Here is a 20566-nt window from a genome sequence, read left to right on the forward strand (position 1 = left end):
ACAGAGTCACGAGGGACTGTGTGAAGGAAGGACGGTAAGAACAGATAGGTGGGGGTGAGGAACACTTCATTAGGAGTCTGTGAGAGAGAAACACGGGGAGCGACACAAGGGGCTGTGGGAAGGAAGCACGGGGAGCGCCTCACGAGTAGCTGTGTGAGGGGAACACGAGAGGGAGGTGGACTAATACTTCATCAGGAGAGTATATGAGGGAGAAACACACGTGAGGGATAGATCTTCACGAGAGGCTGGAGGAAGAAACACTAGTGAGTGATAGATCTTCATGGCAGGGAGGAGGGGCCGAGAAACAGGCTTCTCTGTTTAAGTGCGGGATGAAATTGGTTTCCTGTGGAAGAATAATTCCAAAAGCTATTAAGCTAATGCGGAGATTGAGCTGACCCGGGTCTGTGGCACCCGGGTCTGTGGCAGGGCCAATATAGCAGCCGCCTCACATTTCCGTCCATGCCACGCTCTGGATGTTTACAGAGGCTTAGCAACAATTGAATATACAGATGAGGCGAAGAGGGATGCATGTCAACCCGTCTAGGAAATGTGTTAAGAGGTTTGGGCCTAAAGTTTGGCGGGTGCCAGCAGATAGTTATGGGAACCAAGCCTTACTTTATATCACTGTGTTTGATCCTGCGCAAAAGAAACTAGCGCGAGAGGTCCGGCACAGTAGCGGAGCTGTGGAAGTATCACACAGGGCCTGAGCTGACTGCAGGTCTCATTGACTTCCTGAGAGGCCCGTGTGCGGCAGACACAGTTGCGGCTCGGCAGGCCGTGGGGAGGAGAGCCAGGCCTTTCAGGCGAGAGTCGGCTGGAAGCAGCCACGTGATCCCGGGTAAGGAGTAGCTGAGCTCCCCCACCCCCGTGCAACAAACCGAGAGCAGGCGGGGGCAGACAGGCTCAGACCCCGTGACCGGGCATATAGGCGGAGAGTCCCGGGGGTTTCTTGAGCTACTGGGAGAAATTAGGTAACGAGCGTGCGCGCACATGCTGCCACAAGAGGGCACCGGTGTTGGCTCCTGTGCTCCACATCCGGGCGGGAAGGAGACAGGGGGGGATAGGAGCGCGAGCACTGCTCGTGCATGCGCTGTTCCTGGATCTGCGGCTGGTGCACAGTGACGGCGATGCAAACTTTAGGGGGCTCCTGTGATCAAGACGGAGTATGCCGATGAAGACACGAGACCAGGGCAAAGTCAACAACAATTGCTGGTAAGTGAGGTAGATCTACATTTAAAGCCTTACATGTTAAATGCTGTGTTACATGTCCACTAAATGCCTGGTGTAAGTGCAATGTTGACGCTGTCAACGCAAAAGTGAAACTGGATGCTTTTGCCTCGGAACAGGAGATGTGCGTGTGGCTGGACGTGCGCGTCCACGGTCCCAAATCGATGCGTGTGCCCCGGTCTGTCTCCCTTGAGAGGCATTTCCACTACAACAGGTCTCGAGAACGAGACCTAAAAAGGGCCCCAAACAGGCCCAGAGCAAGACCGGATGCTCGTTGCATGCGGAAAAGGAAAAAACTTAGGCGCGCCAGGTTGGGGCTTATGTGACCTCGCTGACGTCACGTACGAGGACGACGCCTGGGTGGAGTCGAGTGATGTCGCCCAGCGCCCGGCGCGCAGGGATGCTGTGGCAAAAAAAAAAAACTTTCCAGATCCAGTCTCACGCCTGGGGATAATTCTACGCGAAGGAATCTGCGGCTAGTAGTCTCTATCAGATATACTGCATTGCCGAAGTCCAGCCGTGACAGGATTAAAGCAGACACTAAGGTACGCATAGTCGCAAATGACAGCAAGGGTACAAGTTTCCGCAACTGCCTCATCAATCCCACACAACTTCCCACTTACGCAGCTACCTGCATATCCATCACTAGCTTAGAATGTAACCTAATACCTAGGCTCTTCACAGCTGGTACCAGTATTGAGTGGTGACAAGGTCTATGGGCCAGAAGAGGCTAAACCAGGGGTTAACCCCTGTGGCAAAAGCAAGGACCTCCGTCTTATCCGGGTTTACTTTGAGTGAATTCAAAGTCATCCAGTTTATGGTAAACCGAAGGATGTTCTGTACCTTAAGCTGTGCCTGGGAGGAATTATCAATGCGAATGATTAGCTGGGTGTCATCGGCATAATTGTATACCTGACAGTCCAGTTTGGCAAATGCTACTATCAGAGGCTGAAGATAGATGTTAAAAAGCAGGGGGGACAACGCAGAGCCCTGCGGAACTCCGCATGGCAAGGAGCTGTGGCCAGATGTACACTCCCCTATTTGGACTTTTTGGGACCGATCCTCCAGGAAGGAGACAATCTATTGGAGGACTGTGTCAGTAACTCCCAGCCACGGACACGGGCCACCACTTATACATGGTTCACTCTGTCAAATGCGGCTGAGAGATCCAATAAGATCAACACTGAGGGTAACTTCTTATAAGCTGTTAACCTTAGGTCATCCAGTACTGAGAGCATCACCAACTCAGTGGCTTTGTGAGCTCTAAATCCCGCTTGCTAAGCATGTAGCAGCTGATGCTCTTTCAGCAAAGATGAAAGCACTCTAAGCACATGTTGCTCAAGCACCTTGGCCAGGTATGAAAGTCTGGAGATCGGCCGAAAATGTTTCAGATTCTTATGGTCCGGCCCTGCTTTTTGTTAGCAGTGGTATTACCATGGCTCCCTTAAATTTGTGTGGGACCTGCCCTGTTGCTAGGGACAGGTTCGGTAGGGATAGTATCTCTGGCCTTACCACTGGGATACCCATTTTAAACACCCTAGGAGGGCAGGCTTCTTCTTTGGTGACCCGGACTTTACTTTGGCCATGATATAAGCCAGACCGTTAAAATCAAGTGCAGGGAAGACAGAGAGTATGCCTCCCTGATAGTCTGGTGGATCAAGCACTGGCTTATGTGAGTAGTGCCGATTTCTCCAATAATATCTCTGACCATGGGAAGAAACATGTCCTGTATCTTGTCACAGTCCACCCGATTAACAACTAACACAATTAGGATCTCCAATGCCTATTTTTGGGGGACTTAATTCCATGTCTTTGATACTTACAGTTTGTGCTAGAGAGAGTCGTGATGTATTAAGGTCAGAGCTGAAAAGCTCAGTTTCTTTCTTCACGGTAGTGTTCTAAATAACGGGTCTCAGAACGGTGAACAACATATCACAATTAGGGTCTCCAATATGATGATGGATAAACTAGGTCGATGTCAAGCGAAGGCCCTTAAAGCCTACTTTGAAAATTATAACATTTACCTATTAAATTTAGTTCGGTGCGTCCCAGAGACATCACTATCTTTAGATGTATGATGAGACGAAGGGATAACTATGTATTTTCCCTTGTTTTCCCGGTTCCTATATCATAACAAGATTTAGAAATAGAGCGGGGATTCCCCTTGTTACAATCACGTTCCGTTCCAGACATGTTGAAAAAAGATTAATATGCGGTAAAAAAATATGTAATTACCCTTGTATGATGTCGAGCTCTAATATAGAGTTAATGAGTACTTGTAGTACTGGAATTTATGCCCAGAAAAGAGCAGGGTCTATAAGGTAAGATATATATATATATATATATATATAAATATATATATATATATATATATATATCAACATATTGGCGTACGAGGTTCCGTTAGTACTTAAGGTCACATTCTTATTCAGTGACAATAAGTTATACTCAACTACATCCATGGTCGCTATATATGAATAACCACAAATGAACTAAGAAGACCTATACCTGATATATATAAGAAAAGTGCCCTCTTTACGAAAACATAATTAGGTCCCCCAAAAATAGGCATTGGAGATCCTAATTGTGATATGTTGTTCACAGTTCTGAGACCTGCTATTTAGAACACTATTGTGAAGAAAGAAATCGAGCCATTCAAGCTCTGACCTTAATACATCACGACTTTCTGTAACCTGACCTGTAACAATCAAAGACATGGAATTCGGCCCCCCCCAAATTAGGCATTAAACCTAGTTATAGACATGTTTGAATTAATTGTTTTCTCCTTTTTATAGAAAAATACTATATTGACTTATGTTTGAATTCACTAAGATAAGCCATGAGCTTTTCATCCATAAATAGCTAATGACTCCTCTATAGATAACAGGGTTTATTGATGAATCTATAAGAGAATTAGTCATCTGTGTCCTTCCTCTCCTGAGACACTCCCCACTGTTCCCCTTCTTCTCCCCCCCCCCCTTTCCCCCCCCCAGCTGTCCTGAGTATTGATCCGTTTTGGTTGGAAATATACAAGGAACTGAAATGAATGTTGAAATTACTTTATTAGAGGACTTGTCTCAATATAAGAGGTCTATATAAGGCTACCTGTCTATTTTATTATGTTCTTCTTAAAATTGAATTGTTCATTTCTAATTGTATTTCTCTTTTGTTTTTTATCTTTTATTCTTATAAATTCAATTTATAGAAAATACGTGGCTCCTCCAGAAGAAGGCGCTGGTCGCTGAAACGCGCGTCGAGAATTATTGTGCCACTTTTTACTTAAAAACGTTTTATTGTAATCCAACTTTCTTTTGCTGTACCCATTTGCATTAACACCTTAGCAGCTATGGAACGTCCAGCTCCAGTGCTGAACGTTCCATTGCGCAGGTGAGGTTCCAACGGCCAACGGCCAACGGCAGCACTCCCGAGGTAGTGGTGCCGTCGGCCGTTGGACTACGCGCAGCACTTATGAGGTTAATGTACTGTAATGGATTTATTTGTCCATATACTTTTTTTGACATGTAATTGATGTTTTTAAATACAAATGTTAATAAACATTAGAAACTGACCTGATTGGTAGATCTTCTAATATCTCACTTAACAATTTCAAAACATTGGTTGCCTAGGTTGTTTTATACCAGGTGTTGATCTGACCAGCTACAAGGTCTACACTCTGTTGGTATCGGAGATGAGGAAGTAGTGCAAATGAGGTCCAAAGTATGGCCTTTCTTGTGCATAGGGGTGTCCACAATTTGTTTCAGCCCTATCATGGTCATATTGTCCCCAAACCCACTAGCCACGCGATCACTTGGTATTGAATCCCAGTGATAGTTGAAATCCCCTAAAACAAGGATCTGTTGGTATTTTGTACAGAGATCACCGACACTTCATGGAACAAGTCATTAAACAGCGGGGTATACCACCACTATTATCAGGCAAGATGAATTCAGGCCGAGCTTGATCCCTAGGACCTCTGCCCAATCAAAGCTCTCATCCACTACCTTCTCAGTGGTCGATGTCCTTCCGAAAAACACTGCAACCCCATCCCCTCTCTTATTCCCCTGTTAGTTATAAGTCAAAACGTCGTACTCCTTGGGAAGAGTGGGCCACTATGTCAGGGCCAGAAGCATCATCTAACCATGTTTCCGTTAATGCAAGGATGGCAGATTTCTCCTCTTGGAGCAACGTGAAGCTTTCTAAATTATGTTTTTGGAGGGACCCGGTGTTTAATAGAGTAACCTTAAGACAGGGTGGTTCATTCGGGCCCACCGCTCCCGTCCTTTGCACCTGAGTGTCGCCCGTCTGAGGTTCCCCATTAATCACCAGCAGGTTGACCAACATGAGTTTCTCAATTAAGGAATCTGGGAGAACTGTCTTGTGCAATTAATTTTAAAATTGTGAAGGGCTTCCATGGAGTAAGTCAGCAGCGGACCAGGGTTCCTGGCCCCTGGGCCCGGACAGGCGCAGACTGGCTTGCCTCAGACGCGCCTTTGGCACGCACGCTGCACGTGTCCGCGCAGCACCCCAGCTTTTATTCATGTGACTCCCAGTCCCTAGTGTGCGTCAGAGAAAAAGTGACGTCACTCAGGGCGCTGAATGCGGAAGTAAGAAATGCGTTACTTACCTGTAACAGCAGTTATCCAGTATTGGTGTCTTTCATAGATTCACATGCCTGAATCATTCCCCGTCGTCGAGACGGGAGCCTCCGGTAAATAAAAAAGTAATGTCCATAGACATACATAGAGAGAAAAGGGTCCAAGGGTCTCCCCTTAGTAGCCTTTCCTTGTCCTTATGTAAAAAGGACCAAACTGACATAGTCAGCCAATCAGCTCCGACCTCCCTCTAGAACCTTCCTGGGAGGAGCCTCAGTCCCTCAGATTTTCGTACGCACCCAGCTAGGTTTGGCGTAGTATAGTTCCGAGAGGGAAGTGAGTCCTTCCAGGGGAGGTGGGAGGGTTGCATGTGAATCTATGAAAGACACCAATACTGGATAACTGCTGTTACAGGTAAGTAACGCATTTCTTATCCAGTATTAGGGGTGTCTTTCATAGATTCACATGCCTGAATCAGAGTAGCTAGCAATCACAGTAGCACATTTGTAAAACAGAGTTGCTCTGCCGTCATAGTAGATAATGCATATAATATCATACAATAAAGAGACAGCTTAGATATAATATCATCAGAGCAATAATGTGCATACCTGGAAGGCGGGATGTAGGAAGGCTCACCTTACTGAAAGAGATGGCGAAGCACCGCCTGGCCCACTGCCGCATCCTTCTGGAGTTCGATATCCAGGCAGTAGTGTCTGGAGAAAGTATGCGGTGACTTCCAGGTCGCCGCCCTGCAGATGTCCAGGATTGGCACTCCTGCAAACAGCGCCGCTGACGTGGACATCGCCCTGGTGGAATGAGCGGTAACATGATCATTCAGAGGCCGGCCGGCCTGTTCGTGGCAGAAGGAAATCGCCGAGGAGATCCATCTGGATATGCTTTGCTTCGTGAGTGGTAGGCCCATTCTTGGCCTGCTGTATGCCACGAACAGCTGTGAGGATTTCCTTAGAGCCTTAGTCTTCTCCAGGTAGAACTTCAGGCACCTCATAAGGTCCAAAGAATGCAGTGACCTTTCCGCTGCTGTGGAAGGGTTGGCGAAGAAAGACCTAAGGACCAAAGGTTCGTTGAGATGGAAGTCCGACGGTACCTTTGGAATGAACTTAGGGTTTGGTCGCAGTATCACCCTATCATGTCTGAATTGTAGATAAGGTTCTTGAATGGACAAGGCCTGCAGCTCGCTGACCCTTCTGGCCGAAGTTAGAGCGAGCAAGAGTGCAGTTTTCCATGAAAGGTGTTGAAGCGATGCCCTGTGAATGGGTTCAAACGGGTGTCGCATGAGCTGGTTGAGTACCAGGTTAAGCTGCCAGGTGGGGGGTACCTTCCGAGGCCTCGGGAAGGATCTGTACAGTCCTTTGAGGAATTGTTTAACTAGCCGACTAGACCACAGTGATGGCCCTGTGATCGTTCTGGTGAACCTTGAGATTGCTGCCAGGTGGACTTTGATGGACGCATGCGCCAGTCCCGACTGGGCCAAATGCAGGAGGTATGGTAGTATTTGTTCTGGTGTGACGGTGAGTGGCTGTAAGCCCTGTTCCGAGCACCATATGCAGAACCTCTTCCATTTGAGACCGTAGGTCTTGTTCGTACTGTCCGCTCTTGCTTTGGCTAGCACATCCCTGCAGTCTTGTGGGATATTCAGGCCCCCGAATTCTCTGTGCTCAGGAGCCAGGCTGATAATCTGAGCGATTGGAGGTTCGGGTGTTGCACTTGCCCGTTGGACATCGTCAGTAGGGCTGGGTGTTGGTGCAGTCGGATCGGTGATTTGATGGATAGTCGAAGCAGATCCGAGAACCAGTGTTGCCTCGGCCAGGACGGGGCGATCAAGATCAGGGTGCATGGTTCCGCTTTCATTTTCCTCAGGAGCCGTGGAATCATCGGGAATGGAGGAAAGGCGTATGCAAAGACGCTGTACCATCCGATGGAGAACGCATTTCCTAGTGATCCTGGTTGGGGATGCCAACTTGCGTAGCACGGGCATTTTGCGTTCCTCCTGGTGGCAAAGAGGTCGATGTTTGGGACTCCCCAAAGAGAGAAAATGTGAGTGAGGGCGCTGTCCGATAGTTCCCACTCGTGGGAGAGGGATTTTTGCCTGCTCAGGGCGTCCGCGATGGTATTGTCCCTTCCCGGCACGTATTCCGCTTTGAGTTGGATGTCGTGTAGTACCAGCCAGTTCCAGATCGTCTGTGATTCGCGTGAGAGCGAGAGTGAACGCGTTCCCCCTTGTTTGTTCAAGTAGTGCATCGTCGTGGTGTTGTCTGTCCTGACGAGCACTGGGGATTTCTGGATGCGGGGTAGGAAGGCTTGTAGAGCCAGAAACACTGCTCTCAGCTCCAAGAGGTTGATATGGAGCAATTGCTCTTGAGAGTCCCATTTGCCGCTGATCTGTAGGTCCTGGAGCACCGCGCCCCAACCCTCTAGGGAGGCGTCTGTTGTTATCACCAGCGGAGATGCTGGGAGGAGAAACGGCAAGCCCACCATCAGGTTGTGACGACTTGTCCACCATTGTAGAGCTTTTGAAATCTTCGGTGTGATCCGAAGGATGTCTTCGAATGAGGCAGTGCTTTGTGTCCATTGGCTCGCGAGTGCCTCTTGTAAGGGCCGCATTCTGAGCCTGCAGTGTGGTATGAGGAGTATGCAGGAAGACATCATCCCGAGGAGGGAGGAGTAAGTCCGAACTTTCAGGTGCTTTCTCTTTGCCACAGCCGTGGCCAGAGATAAGATCCTGTCTGCTCTTTCTTTGGAGGGGAAGGCCTTCGTGCAGCTTGTGTCTAACATTGCCCCTAGGAAGGTAATTTTTGTTGCGGGCACCATGCATGATTTCTTGATATTGAGCGTCAATCCCAGATTTTGAAAGAGATTGGTGCAGGCGTTGGAGGACGTGACCGCGTCCCCCGGTGAGGGTGCTTTCACCAGCCAGTCGTCTAGGTAGGGGAAGACTTGGTGGCCCAGTTGGCGCAGGAATGCCGCCACAGGCGCAAGGCATTTCGTGAATATGCGCGGCGCGGACTTGAGGCCGAACGGCAGTACTTTGAACTGATAGTGACGGCCCGCCACCTCGAATCTTAGGAACTTTCGGTGAGTTTTGAGGATAGGGATGTGGTAATATGCATCCTGGAGATCCAGTGACACCATAAAATCTCCTTTCTCTAGAATGCCCAGGATTTCCTGAATTGTCACCATCCTGAATGATTGGCTTCGTAGGAAGGTGTTGAGCCCCCGGAGATCCAGGATGGGTCTCCACTTGTTTTCTTTTTGTTGAACAAGAAAGAAGTGGGAGTAAAATCCTTTCCCCTTCGAGGATGCCGGAACCCTTTCGATTGCTCCTTTTTGTAGCATTGTCGAAAGTTCCTTTAGAAGCAGGCGTGGATGTTTGTGTGTCCGTCTGCGTGGAGGGGTATTGGGAGGGATGGAGGTGAACTCGAGAGAGTGGCCAAATCAAATAATTTGAAGAACCCACCGGTCCGTGGTGATGTTCTGCCAATTGTGAAGGAAATGGGTCAGCTTTCCTCCAATCTGAAAGGACGGAGATGGTGTTCGGACTGGCTGGAGGAGGTGGTCACTGGCGGCCGCCAGCGCCCCTCTTGGTGTTTTTACCTCTGTAGGACGACCTTCCGAATGAAGACTGTCTGCCCTGTTGTTGCTTGTTTTGGTACTGGCCTTTTTGATTGTACGAGAATGAGGACGAGGACCTGTTGTGATATGAGCCTCTATAGGAGGATTGACCCCTGGGCTTGTTGCCACGAAAGGACTGGTTTCGGAACTGTAGAGATCCCAGGGCCCTTGCCGTGTCTGTGTCCTTTTTAATGGCCTGTAGGGCCTCGTCGACCTGTACTCCAAACAGGTGCTGGCCGTCGAAGGGCATGTCTAGAACCTTTGCCTGAACTTCTTGGCGGAATGAAGTGGCTTTGAGCCATCCCTGTCGTCTCAGCACAGCCGCTCCCGCCAGTTGACGGAAGCCTGTCATGGCTGCGTCGATAGCACAGTCTATGAGCTCCGCTGCAGAAGATTGACCCTCCACGAGGAGCGCTTTCACCTCACCCTGGACGTCATCAGGTAGTTCCTTTAGGTAAGGGGCAATGTCCTCCCATAATTGTCGATTGTAGCGACCTAGCAAGGCAATGGAGTTGGCCACCTTGATGGACATGGCCGATGTGGAAGTGAAGCGCTTGCCTATTGTGTCCAGTTTCCTGCCCTCTTTATCCGGGGGAGCTGACAGTGGTGATGAAGGGTTGCGGGAGTTTTTCTGGGCCGCCTGCGTCACTACCGAGTCCGGTTTGGGGTGACCATTCAGGCAAGCCGCTGCAGTGAGTGGTGCCCTGTATTTTTTATCAAGGCGTGGGACCACCGCTGGTACAGAAGCAGGAGTGAGCATTAGCTTCTTTCCCTGTTCCCACAAAAAGTCTATGATTGGAACAGCCTTTGCTGATTTTTGAGGCTGTTCCTTGAAGTCATGGAGGAAACAGTCCGTTTCCGTGGATTCCACCACCATGTGGAATCTCTTCGCCGCTCTCTCCACCAGCTTGTGGAAACCCGCAATGTCCACCGGTGGGGAGTCCGCTTGGCGTGGTTGTGGTGAAGCTGGGGATGATGTAATATATTCGTCCTCATCAGCCTGGTCCGAGTGGTCTGAGTGAACCTCCTGGACCTCTCCTTCCTCCAGTTCTTCCTCTTCCTCTTCTTCGTCCGAAGAGACCACCACTTGAGGATGAACTTCCTAGTGGGGTTGATGGCGAGGATGAGGGCGGTCCGGTGCGGACACCTGAACATGCACTGGAGGTGTCTGATCTTCCTTGTCCCCTGGTGCGGGACTTTCAGGTGCTTGACCTCCTTTGCTAGGTTCCGGAAAGCGCCGCTTGTAGTCCTGCACAAGAAGTTTCAAGTCATCCACCAGTGTCGCCGGCAGGCATATCATGGGGGTGACTTCGGTGTGGACAGTGGCTTGGACCGAGTGCTCCTGATACGTGAATTCGTCCTGTTCCTCATCCGTGCTTTGGCATTTTATGTGGAGGTCCGTGAGAGAAGTAGCGGGATTCAGATGGTCATCCTCCTCGGATTCCTCGCTTTGGAAAATTTCTTGAGGTGGTTGTTTTTCCACCTTGCTAGGAGACGTCGTTTCCGGGGTAATTATTGACTTTTCCTGTTTGGTATACTGAATGGTAGAGCTCGTAGTCGTCGAGGGATCCGTCGACGGTGGTAGCATCATGTACGGCGTCTCCACCAGCTTTGATTTCTTCCATGTTTCGTTCGTCGTCGAATCGCTCGTCGACGGTGTCGTCGTCGAGTCCGTCGTCGACGGTGTCTTCGTCGACGGTGTCTTCGTCGACGGTGTCTTCGTCGACGGTGTCTTCGTCGACGGTGTCTTCGTCGACGGTGTCTTCGTCGACGGGCTCGTCGCCGACGAGCCGGGCGTCGACGAGGTCTTCGTCGACGGAGGGGTTGACGAAGGGATCTTGGTCGTCGACGACTGCGCAGCCGTCATCGTCATCGACGGTGCCTTCGTAGACGATTGTCTCGTCGACGAGTCTCTCGTCGACACTCTCGTCAACGACGGTTTGGACGACGATGTGCTCGTCGCTGTTGATGGCGTCGTCGACGGTGTAGTCTTCGTCAGGGGGATAATTGAAGAAACAGGCCTACCTGTAGATGAAGAGGAAGTAGTCATCGTCGTTGAAGCTGAGGGCGACGATGCCGATGTGGTAGACACCGTGGTTTTTACTGAGGTAGTCCTCTGGCTTTGTCTGGAGGACGGAGCGGGCATTTTGAAGGTTTTATCTTCCTTCGCCGACACTGAGGATGACGCCGATCTCGCCTCAGAAGACTTTTTGTGAGTCTTCGCAGGAGGAGTGTCTGAGTGGCCCGGGGAAGCGTCCCTTGGTCTCTTGCTCGAGACAGCAGAAGTTCTGGAAACGCTGCTCACAGAGGACTCTGGATTGTCCCTGTTCTTAAGCCTGTCCAGCCAGATCAGAAGGCGACCTTCTCTGTCTCTCACGGTCTTTTTGGGAAAAGACCGACAGATTGCGCATTTTTCCGAATTATGATCCGGGTAAAGGCAATACAGGCACAGGTCGTGTTTGTCATCCACATGAATCCTTTTCTTACTGCAGGAAGAGCAGGCCCTGAACAGGGCTTTCTTCCCCAAGTCAGACGTGAAAAAGGCAGTATAAACACACACTTACTTCAGGGGTAGTGTGTTGAGGAAGTCCTTTAAGAGTTTTTAGTTTCAGAGAAACTTCCAAGAGAGTTTGATGGTTTTTAGTAATAATCCTGAGGAGAGCTCAGGCTGGAGACTCCCTAGCACAACGTGCGGTAGAAAATCTGAGGGACTGAGGCTCCTCCCAGGAAGGTTCTAGAGGGAGGTCGGAGCTGATTGGCTGACTATGTCAGTTTGGTCCTTTTTACATAAGGACAAGGAAAGGCTACTAAGGGGAGACCCTTGGACCCTTTTCTCTCTATGTATGTCTATGGACATTACTTTTTTATTTACCGGAGGCTCCCGTCTCGACGACGGGGAATGATTCAGGCATGTGAATCTATGAAAGACACCCCTAATACTGGATAACCACAAGTCCTTCCGGAACTAGCAGGCAACACTCCCACTCCCCGTAAGTCTTCCCGCTTAAGTTAAATTGGTGCAGCACAAACACAACATTCATTGGAGAAGTGTGGCTCACTGGTTAGAAGCGACAGACCCTGAAGCAGAGGCCAGGCCCGGGACCAGGGTTCAATACCCGACGCGGCAGGGTCTTGGGCTCAATGTCCGCAGACTCGATAATTCTCGCCTCGGTGCCTACTCTAATCATGGGTCCCACTCTGCAACTCCGGGCAATAGCTTGCTTAATCTCCACAAGGGCCCCAACAGCGCTGGGATGCCTGGCTCCACATTGGGGGTGCCCAGGAGGGGGCATCTCACAGGGAAAGCCAGGAAGGGTTCCACAGCGGTATACAGCGTCAGGATGCCCCGAGATGGGGAGGCAGTGCGCTTTACAAGCATACACACATTTACATGAAAAAAAGATTATCAGCCAGGAAAATTCGATTTTAAAAGAGGCAATTTCTAATGGGGCCAGCGAGAAAAACAAATTCCCTTTTTGAGCAATTCCCCCCCAAAGTGCAAAGTCGCATTAAAAAGGCAGATTTAAAAGTTTGAAACCTCAGGTCACGTCACCCTCACCCTAGCATGGCCTCCAATCTGACATATATAACAGAAATAGTGCTAGAGGTTAAAAGGAGAATCTATTCTTATACCCCTTTAAATTGTTTACAGGTATCCAAAGATATTCGGATAGGTCAACTCACCCACTTCTATTGTGGAATGCTTCACCATGAGTGACCTATCCACACTGTGGTAGGTGTAATACCACCCCGGTAGACTCAACTGTGTTTCAGGAGTTCCTAAAAAGATGGTACAGAATAAATATAAGGGTACTGATCCATAAATTCTTAGGTATTCTCACAGGAATTGTCGTTTTATTACTTGAGTAACCTAGCTATGATTAAAATGTAATCATATGTGGATTTCGGATGATGTACAATATATCATCTACCCACTTATATATTGTGTTTTCCTTCTATTTGTATTGCCAACATGTTTCACCCTAGCCCATAAAGGTCAAATGGCCTTTGACAAGGCTCTAAAGTATGCTCCCTGTCTATCACACTTAGTTCATGCTACTAGAGGAGGCAAAGGCTCTCATACCTTCATTTGCATTGAAGCTTATGAACCTGTAAGAGTAATAAATGTATATGCAATCAAAGATGGCACCCAATACACTTGAGGATACAGTACAATCAACCAAGTTCAAAGCTATGTCATGTGCTTTTTTGTGAGCATAGCGCAATGCAAGACCATATAAAGTGCTCATGCATGTGTGTAACTCATTCGTTCATTCTTTCATGTCACCTACCTACAGTTTGGGTTACAACAATGTCTGGGTCATAGCAAGGGGGCACCTGACTGTAGACACACAATAAAAATATGGATAAAGTGCTTGCTAATCATGGAGTGACCAATATGTTATTTTTTTAATTGAAAATCTAGTTCTGTAGTTCATGTCTTAGTGCTGGACCACATGTTTTCAGTGTACTACTATCTCGTACTTGGCATAAAATATGCGCTGACAGAACCCAGTAATATCCTATCGTTTGCCAATTATCCTCCAAAGGAATTGATCACACTATTTTTGGTCATTGGAAAGGGGAGGTGCACCAAATAATTATTCAGCAGAACAAGTTCAGTCCATAAGTCTTCCTTATTCAAAGTAGTATTTAAAAACTGATGTACGGCCAACGCGTTTCGTTCCTGTGTGCCAAAGGAACTTCATCACAAGTTCCTTTGGCGCACAGGAACGAAACGCGTTGGCTGTACATCAGTTTTTAAATACTACTTTTAATAAAGAAGACTTATGGACTGAATTTGTTTTCCTGAATAATTATATGGTGCATCTCCCCTTTCCAATGAACTTTATACCAGTGGCACTATCAACGGCGGGTGCTGGGAGTAGTTGCACCGAACCTCACTACGATGTACTTAGGATTTAAGTGCTTAACCTTGGTCAGCAGTTGTTTTTCTATTTTTCTGTAAACACTATTTTTGTTGGTTATTTTACTGTTTTTTGGAAAAATGCTAGAATCTAATCTAGTAGAAGGCAGTTTCTGAATGTTTGCAAGTATGTGCCAAAAGTAAATCTGATGTTTTTTCTGAGGGTCAGGATCCAAATGTTGAAAAAAGCCATTATGAAACTTGCTACGACAGGGATGGAGTATGTATATATGTTTACTGCTGCACTCTGAGGTGCAGAGGCTCTCAGGGGAGGAGTGCAGGGAGAGGAAGGCTGGGTCTGCAGGGGAAAGGCAGCGGCGTCAGACAACCATGTGGTGCACAGGAGCCCCTGTGCAAGGTTTGGCACAGGTCCCCAGGAGAACGTCAGTGAGGCCTTCATTTGTGGGGAGCAAAGGTTCAGCTGAGCCTCTCCTGTGTAAACCACCTCCGTCACGACACTGGTCTTGATCTCGCCTGCTGGCAGAGCGCCATGCGCATACTGGTGGCAAAGGAGGCTCCATTCTCTAAAACAGGGTCCAGAGGCAAAAGCATTACAGAGTACAGAAAGTGTCCAAGCCATGGACATCATGCAGATCCTCATACCAATTGTCTTCTGGCTCAGGGTTCTCCTCTGAGGGCCAACCCTTTTCCTCATGTCAATGTTCAGGAAGGGAGGGTCTATCTTTGAGTGGTAAGACCAGTGGTTGGTGGGGCCTGGACGGGCATTAGTCGAGCGGTGCTGTGGACACCACTGCAAGGAATGGAGCCAGGCAGGAAGAGGGTAACCTTTGGCGGCATCAATCCAGATCCCCAGCGTTAGGGTTGGAGGTGCTGGGAGAAAACCAGAAGGGCATCTCTCTGCTCCATGGGGCCCAAAGGCTGGGCTTCAGAGAGTTGGTGTCCCAAAGATGGCATGCATGGCATCATAAAACTCCTTAAAATGAGAAGTTCCACCAGCTCCAGGGCCTCAAAGCACAGTGTCGGGAGGGGGAAGCCTGCTTCAATTACTTCTTTTTGTGCTCTTTTGACTTAGTCAATTCAAAGAAGACGTCTTGGAGCATCTGCAGAACAACTGGGGGAACAGCCATGAGATCTTCCTCAGGAATGGGACAGGGAATGTGCGCAGGACCTTCTCATGAGCCTCCAGGAGCTTTATCAGCAGCACGCAGATTGTCTTGGGGTGCATGGACTTGCACTCGGCGTTGGCCTTGGGGTCTTGTTCTAACCCCCAGGCACCAGAGACAGAACAAGTGAGGATCTGGCACTGACATTTGTTTGTGGCAGTCACGACAAGGTTTAAAAACCCAAAGGCACACAGAGTAAATGCTCAAAAATAGTTCGACATAACATCAAAAAAAGTGAAAAACAAAATGACAGCAGTAGCTCTCCAGATCCACGCTGTTGGCACAGAAAGAAAGATACTGATATCAGCATGCCCGGTTGGCTCATATGTGAGCACTGCAATGTCACTTCGATGCAGACAATGCGAATGCAGAGATGACCAATTCCACCTACCAGCACACAGAGGCATTGCTGAAGAATTGTCAGATCCAGTTTATCAACTTTATTCTAAGGTGAGGAATCTATTTTTTTTTTTACTTTTCTCAGATCCAGTGGCCCACCATCAACAGGTTAGCCCATAAACAAGGGCTCATAAAAAGAACACCATTGCCAGGCCATTCTGAACTCCACCTACATCTGAAAGTGTCCAGAAAGGCAAAGAGAGGACACAAAAAACAGGAAATGAGGTCAGAGGGCCAAATAAGCAAGAATAGGACATGAAGAACCAGCCATCCGGAGAAATGGTAAAGGGCTCAAATGGTCCTATGCAATGTCTGCCAATGGAAGTACCCCCCATCGGGCCGCAGTTTGTCCATGGCCATATCCATTGAAAGAGAAAAAGAAAAAATTGTTTTATTACCTTGCTCTTTCCACTGGTAGATGAGGACTCAGGACTATCAGGGGACTGTGAAACCAATCGGCTCCCTCCAACAAAAATGGCACCATTTGATGATTCTCCCTGAAATACAAGTGTATGAAATGCATTGATGGACATAGTGACTGTTTCAGTCATGGGGGAGTGTGTTCACTGGAATCTACAGAAAACAAATTTGAGGCTTATGCATGTGTAGTCCTTGAGCCCAAAACTACGTGTAATAGATCTTCTGAGAATTCTTTTTTTAATCTGAGAAGTGATCTCTACAGAGAAGGCATTTTATACCTAGCATGTGCTCAGACTAGATTACCTGCGCCAAAACAATCCTTTTCCTACACAATATTTACGTTACTCAAAAAGACCAAAGAGACTGATGCCTGCCAGCCAAAATATCTAAACCACACTGTAAAAAACATACTCAACTCTCAATGAAGATAATCATGCTTCAAGTATTGCGATTTTACTTGTAATAATCTGTTGCACATCAAAAGCGGTAAACACACAAAATTGTAACAAAATAGACTCACTCTTTTAGATGTAGTCCTGAAAGACTCTTGGTCATTATTCTGTAAAACAAAACTACATATCAAAGACTACTCTAAATGAAGGCAGCAAATAGGCAATGGATTAGTATTCACAGGACAGCACCAGACTTACAGCTGTCATTCAATATTTCAAAACAGAAAAAAAATAAAACTACAAAATAAGTAAATTAAATGCAGTGTAATTAAGTGAAACATTTGGAATATTGAAAGTAGGAATTCTAGTGGTTGGGTACTGATATTCACCATATCTGCTTGCCTAAAAATGTGTTGTGAATAACCTTGCAGATGTTAACTAACAAACAAGTTACTTACCTTCTGTAACGAAATATATGTCAGGAACATAGGTTAGTTATAGATTCCTTACCTTAGAATTACCACCAGGTGTCAGACTGGATATGGAAAGTTTTTTTGTCGCAGTATCTCTGCCCTTCGGAAGGTGTCGTGGATTGACTCAGAGTTCGATGTCGGCAAGGTGACATCGCCGTAGTTACTTAGACGCTGCCCTCACGCGCTGACATCAGTTATGTATACGACTTTCCACGCCGGAAGCGCAGAACCATGCAAGACACTGACCACTGGTGCACAAAACTAAGGCCCTGAAAGAAAATCCTTAACCCTAGAAGCACAAGTTACTTACCTTCGGTAACAATATATCTGTAAGAAACAGTAGTTAGTGTTGGATTCCTTACCTTAGAATATCTCAGGGTGTCAGACTGGATCCGGAAAGATGTGCGTAGCAGTACCCCTGTGCGTCTATAGGCTTCGTCTGTGGCTTCTGGCCGTCCGTTGTCAGTGTCATGATTGCCGAGATGATGTCGTCGGAGTACTTAGACGCCGCCCTCGCGCGCTGAGGTCAGTTCTTGTACATAGCTTTCCGCGCTAGGAACGTAGAGCCATGCCAGAGACCGACACTGGTGCCATGAAACTAGGGCCCTCAAAGGGAAATACCTTAACCCTAGATATCGGTTCGCAGAACGGGGAGGAATCTAACACTAACTACTGTTTCTTACAGATATATCATTACCGAACGAAAGTAACTTGTTCATCTGAAAGAAACAGGTTAGTGTTAGATTCCTTACCTTAGAATAGATACCCCAGCAATACCAACCCCGGTGGTGGGTCTGCGAACCAAGATCACACCAGAAAGTCCTGGAGAACGGAACGGCCGAAAAAGCCATCTCTCCGGACTTGGCTGTCCAGGAAGTAGTGTCTAGCAAACGAGTGCAGCGAGGCCCACGTAGCTGCCTCACAGATGTCCTGCAATGGAACTCCCCGACCCAGGGCAGTTGTAGCCGCCGTGGCCCGAGTGGAATGGGCCCTCAGCCAAACAGGAGGTTCCTTTCTAGCCAAAGAGTAACAGACCTTGATGCACAACACGACCCACCGAGAGAAGGTTCGTTTGTGCACCGCCCGTCCCTTCTTCGCACCCACATAACCAACAAAGAGCTGGTCGTCCACCCGGAACTGGCGTGTGTGATCTAGGTAGAAGGAGAGCGCACGTTTTGGGTCCAGACGGTGGAGCCTCCTTCGAAGGATGCAGAGGCGGAAAGAAGGTGGGCAAGGTAATGGACTGCCCGATGTGAAAGGCTGTGACTATCTTGGGCAGGAAAGAAGGACGAGTCCTCAGAACAACTTTGTCCGGATGGACAGAGAGGAAAGGAGGATTAGAAGATAGAGCCTGGAGCTCACTCACTATCCTGGCAGAGGTGATTGCAACCAGGAATGCAGTATTAAGAGTCAGGAGACGAAGAGGACAGTCATGAAGTGCCTCAAAGGGAGCGCACGTTAGATATGTCAGAACAAGATTCAAGTTCCCTGTGAGAAGTTGGCCTGATATATGATGCTCACTAGTTCTAGTCATCACCTTGTATCAGTCCAAACAACCCTTATGGTGATTGTTTGTAAGTCAACCTTATAGACCAGCTATCCTAGTAGCGTGGACAAAAGCAGTCTTTAGGCTAAACTCTGAATGGCATGTGAAGCCAGCTATTTTACCACATATAACCCCTTGAATACCAAGTGAAAGGACACCACACAGGTTGTTATGAAAATAAACAGATATTTATTAACTAACATACACCTCTGAACTCTTTATGAGGTCAGAGGGCTAAGCACATGACAATACTAAAAGGAAATACGAGTTCGCACAATATTTACAAGTGCGTCTTAGGGGCACGACAAACCATATACTCAAAACAATGAAATGCAAGGAAGGAAAGTACTGTAAGGAGATCTATAGGCAGGAGGATCGCTGGGACTACGCTACAAACTAGGTAAGTAAGGAGCAGGAGGCCCACGGGACTCACGTGCAGAGTGGAAACTCTCACGCGGGATGCGTACCAACGTCTATGGATCATACAGTTTAGAAAGTTACGGATTCCGGACGAACCCGGCTGGATGGAGGGAAAACAACAGTGGACCTGGACACTAGGATAGTGTACACAGACTTCAGCACCTAGAAGCTTTAGTTACCTAACCCACAGGCTGCGGGTGCATAGGGCTGAAGTTGCGTGGGGGTTGCTGCGTTGATCCCGGTGATGCCTGAAACAAGGAGTTGCTGGCAGGCAGCCAGATGGAGGAGTCCAGTGGTTCCAAGGATGGAACTTAGAAGGAAGGAGTCCTGAAAGGGAAGGGGACAGAGTCTCGGTCACTAGCCAGTGGCGGTGCTGGAACCAGGAGGGAACCAGATGCTGTCGCCGCAGTCGGGTGAAGGAAGGGTCGCTTCTCTCTGTAGCTGCGCGGACCAGGAGCTGCTCTTCACGACCAGGCCGGAGGCACGAGCTGTCCCACGTAGTCTGCTGCTGTTGGCGGTGTCGGATCCTCGATCTGGACAACAGGCCTTGGCTAATGCAAGCCACACAGTGGAACAAAGATGGCATCTGGTGCGGACCAGGAGGGTCCGGGGTGCTTCTCGTTCACAGGGAAGCAACGGCCAGTCTGGGGGACCAGAATAGCAGTGTTAGATTCTTCGGGTCGCCGTCTCAGAGGCCACGAGCCAGCCGGCAAGTGACCAGACAACAGGACAAGCAGCAACCAGGCAAAAGGGCCCCTCGCAGATCCCGTGGATGCTGGGGGGCTGGTCTTTGGTGCAGGAGCTGCGTTGGTGTGGGGCTTCTCAGTCCCTAAGGCACTCACTCGAGGATCCCTCGGCGGTCGTGCTGGAAGCGCTGTGCAGGTTTCGTAAGATGGCCGTCTCCACGTTGCTCGTCGCACCCACGGGTCCCAGCTGTGCTGTGGATGTGGGTAGAGGTCTGGAGGTCCGAGTCTTGTCGAGCTGGGTCGTCGGTTTCCGGGATGGAAGGACTCTGCAGCAAACCGCACAGGAGCTTGATGGTGCCTGCGAAGCAGGATGGTCACTCCCTGACCATAGGGGAGATTCTTCAGTCTTCTGGAATCAGGAGGTCGAAGGTCAAGAGTTTCTTCGTGGAAGTTGTCAAGATTAATCTGATTTGGAATGGGACCAGCTCCTACCTTTATTCAGCTAAAGGGGGCTGCACTACGACTAGGTCCCTCCTCTGGGTGGGACCAGGAAGGGGGGTGGTTACACCCCCTTTCCTTTGTCCGGTCTTGCGCCAGCTCTGGGGCTGGGGTGCCCCAGGAACTGGTTTAGACCGGCATATGCACAGAGACACCTTGTGTGCCTCAGGCATGTCTCATTCCTTTCAGCCCTGTCCTACCTAATACACAAAATCCTGTCTGGGGTGGTGCT

General features: G+C 48.6%; 1 protein-coding gene across 1 annotated transcript in view; it reads right to left on the minus strand.

The window, feature by feature from the left end:
- Nucleotides 1-20566, minus strand: part of BRWD1 (bromodomain and WD repeat domain containing 1) — a 2503800-nt gene that overhangs the window by 499271 nt on the left and 1983963 nt on the right. Inside the window, exons 34-35 of the mRNA XM_086935423.1 lie at nucleotides 16840-16878; nucleotides 16298-16396 (exon numbers count right to left, since the gene is read on the minus strand). Coding sequence (XP_086791549.1) covers nucleotides 16298-16396; nucleotides 16840-16878 — 138 coding nt within the window. The remainder of the gene's footprint in view (nucleotides 1-16297; nucleotides 16397-16839; nucleotides 16879-20566) is intronic.

This window comes from Lissotriton vulgaris, chromosome 8, assembly GCF_964263255.1.
Source record: "Lissotriton vulgaris chromosome 8, aLisVul1.2, whole genome shotgun sequence".
Lineage (NCBI taxonomy): Eukaryota > Metazoa > Chordata > Amphibia > Caudata > Salamandridae > Lissotriton > Lissotriton vulgaris.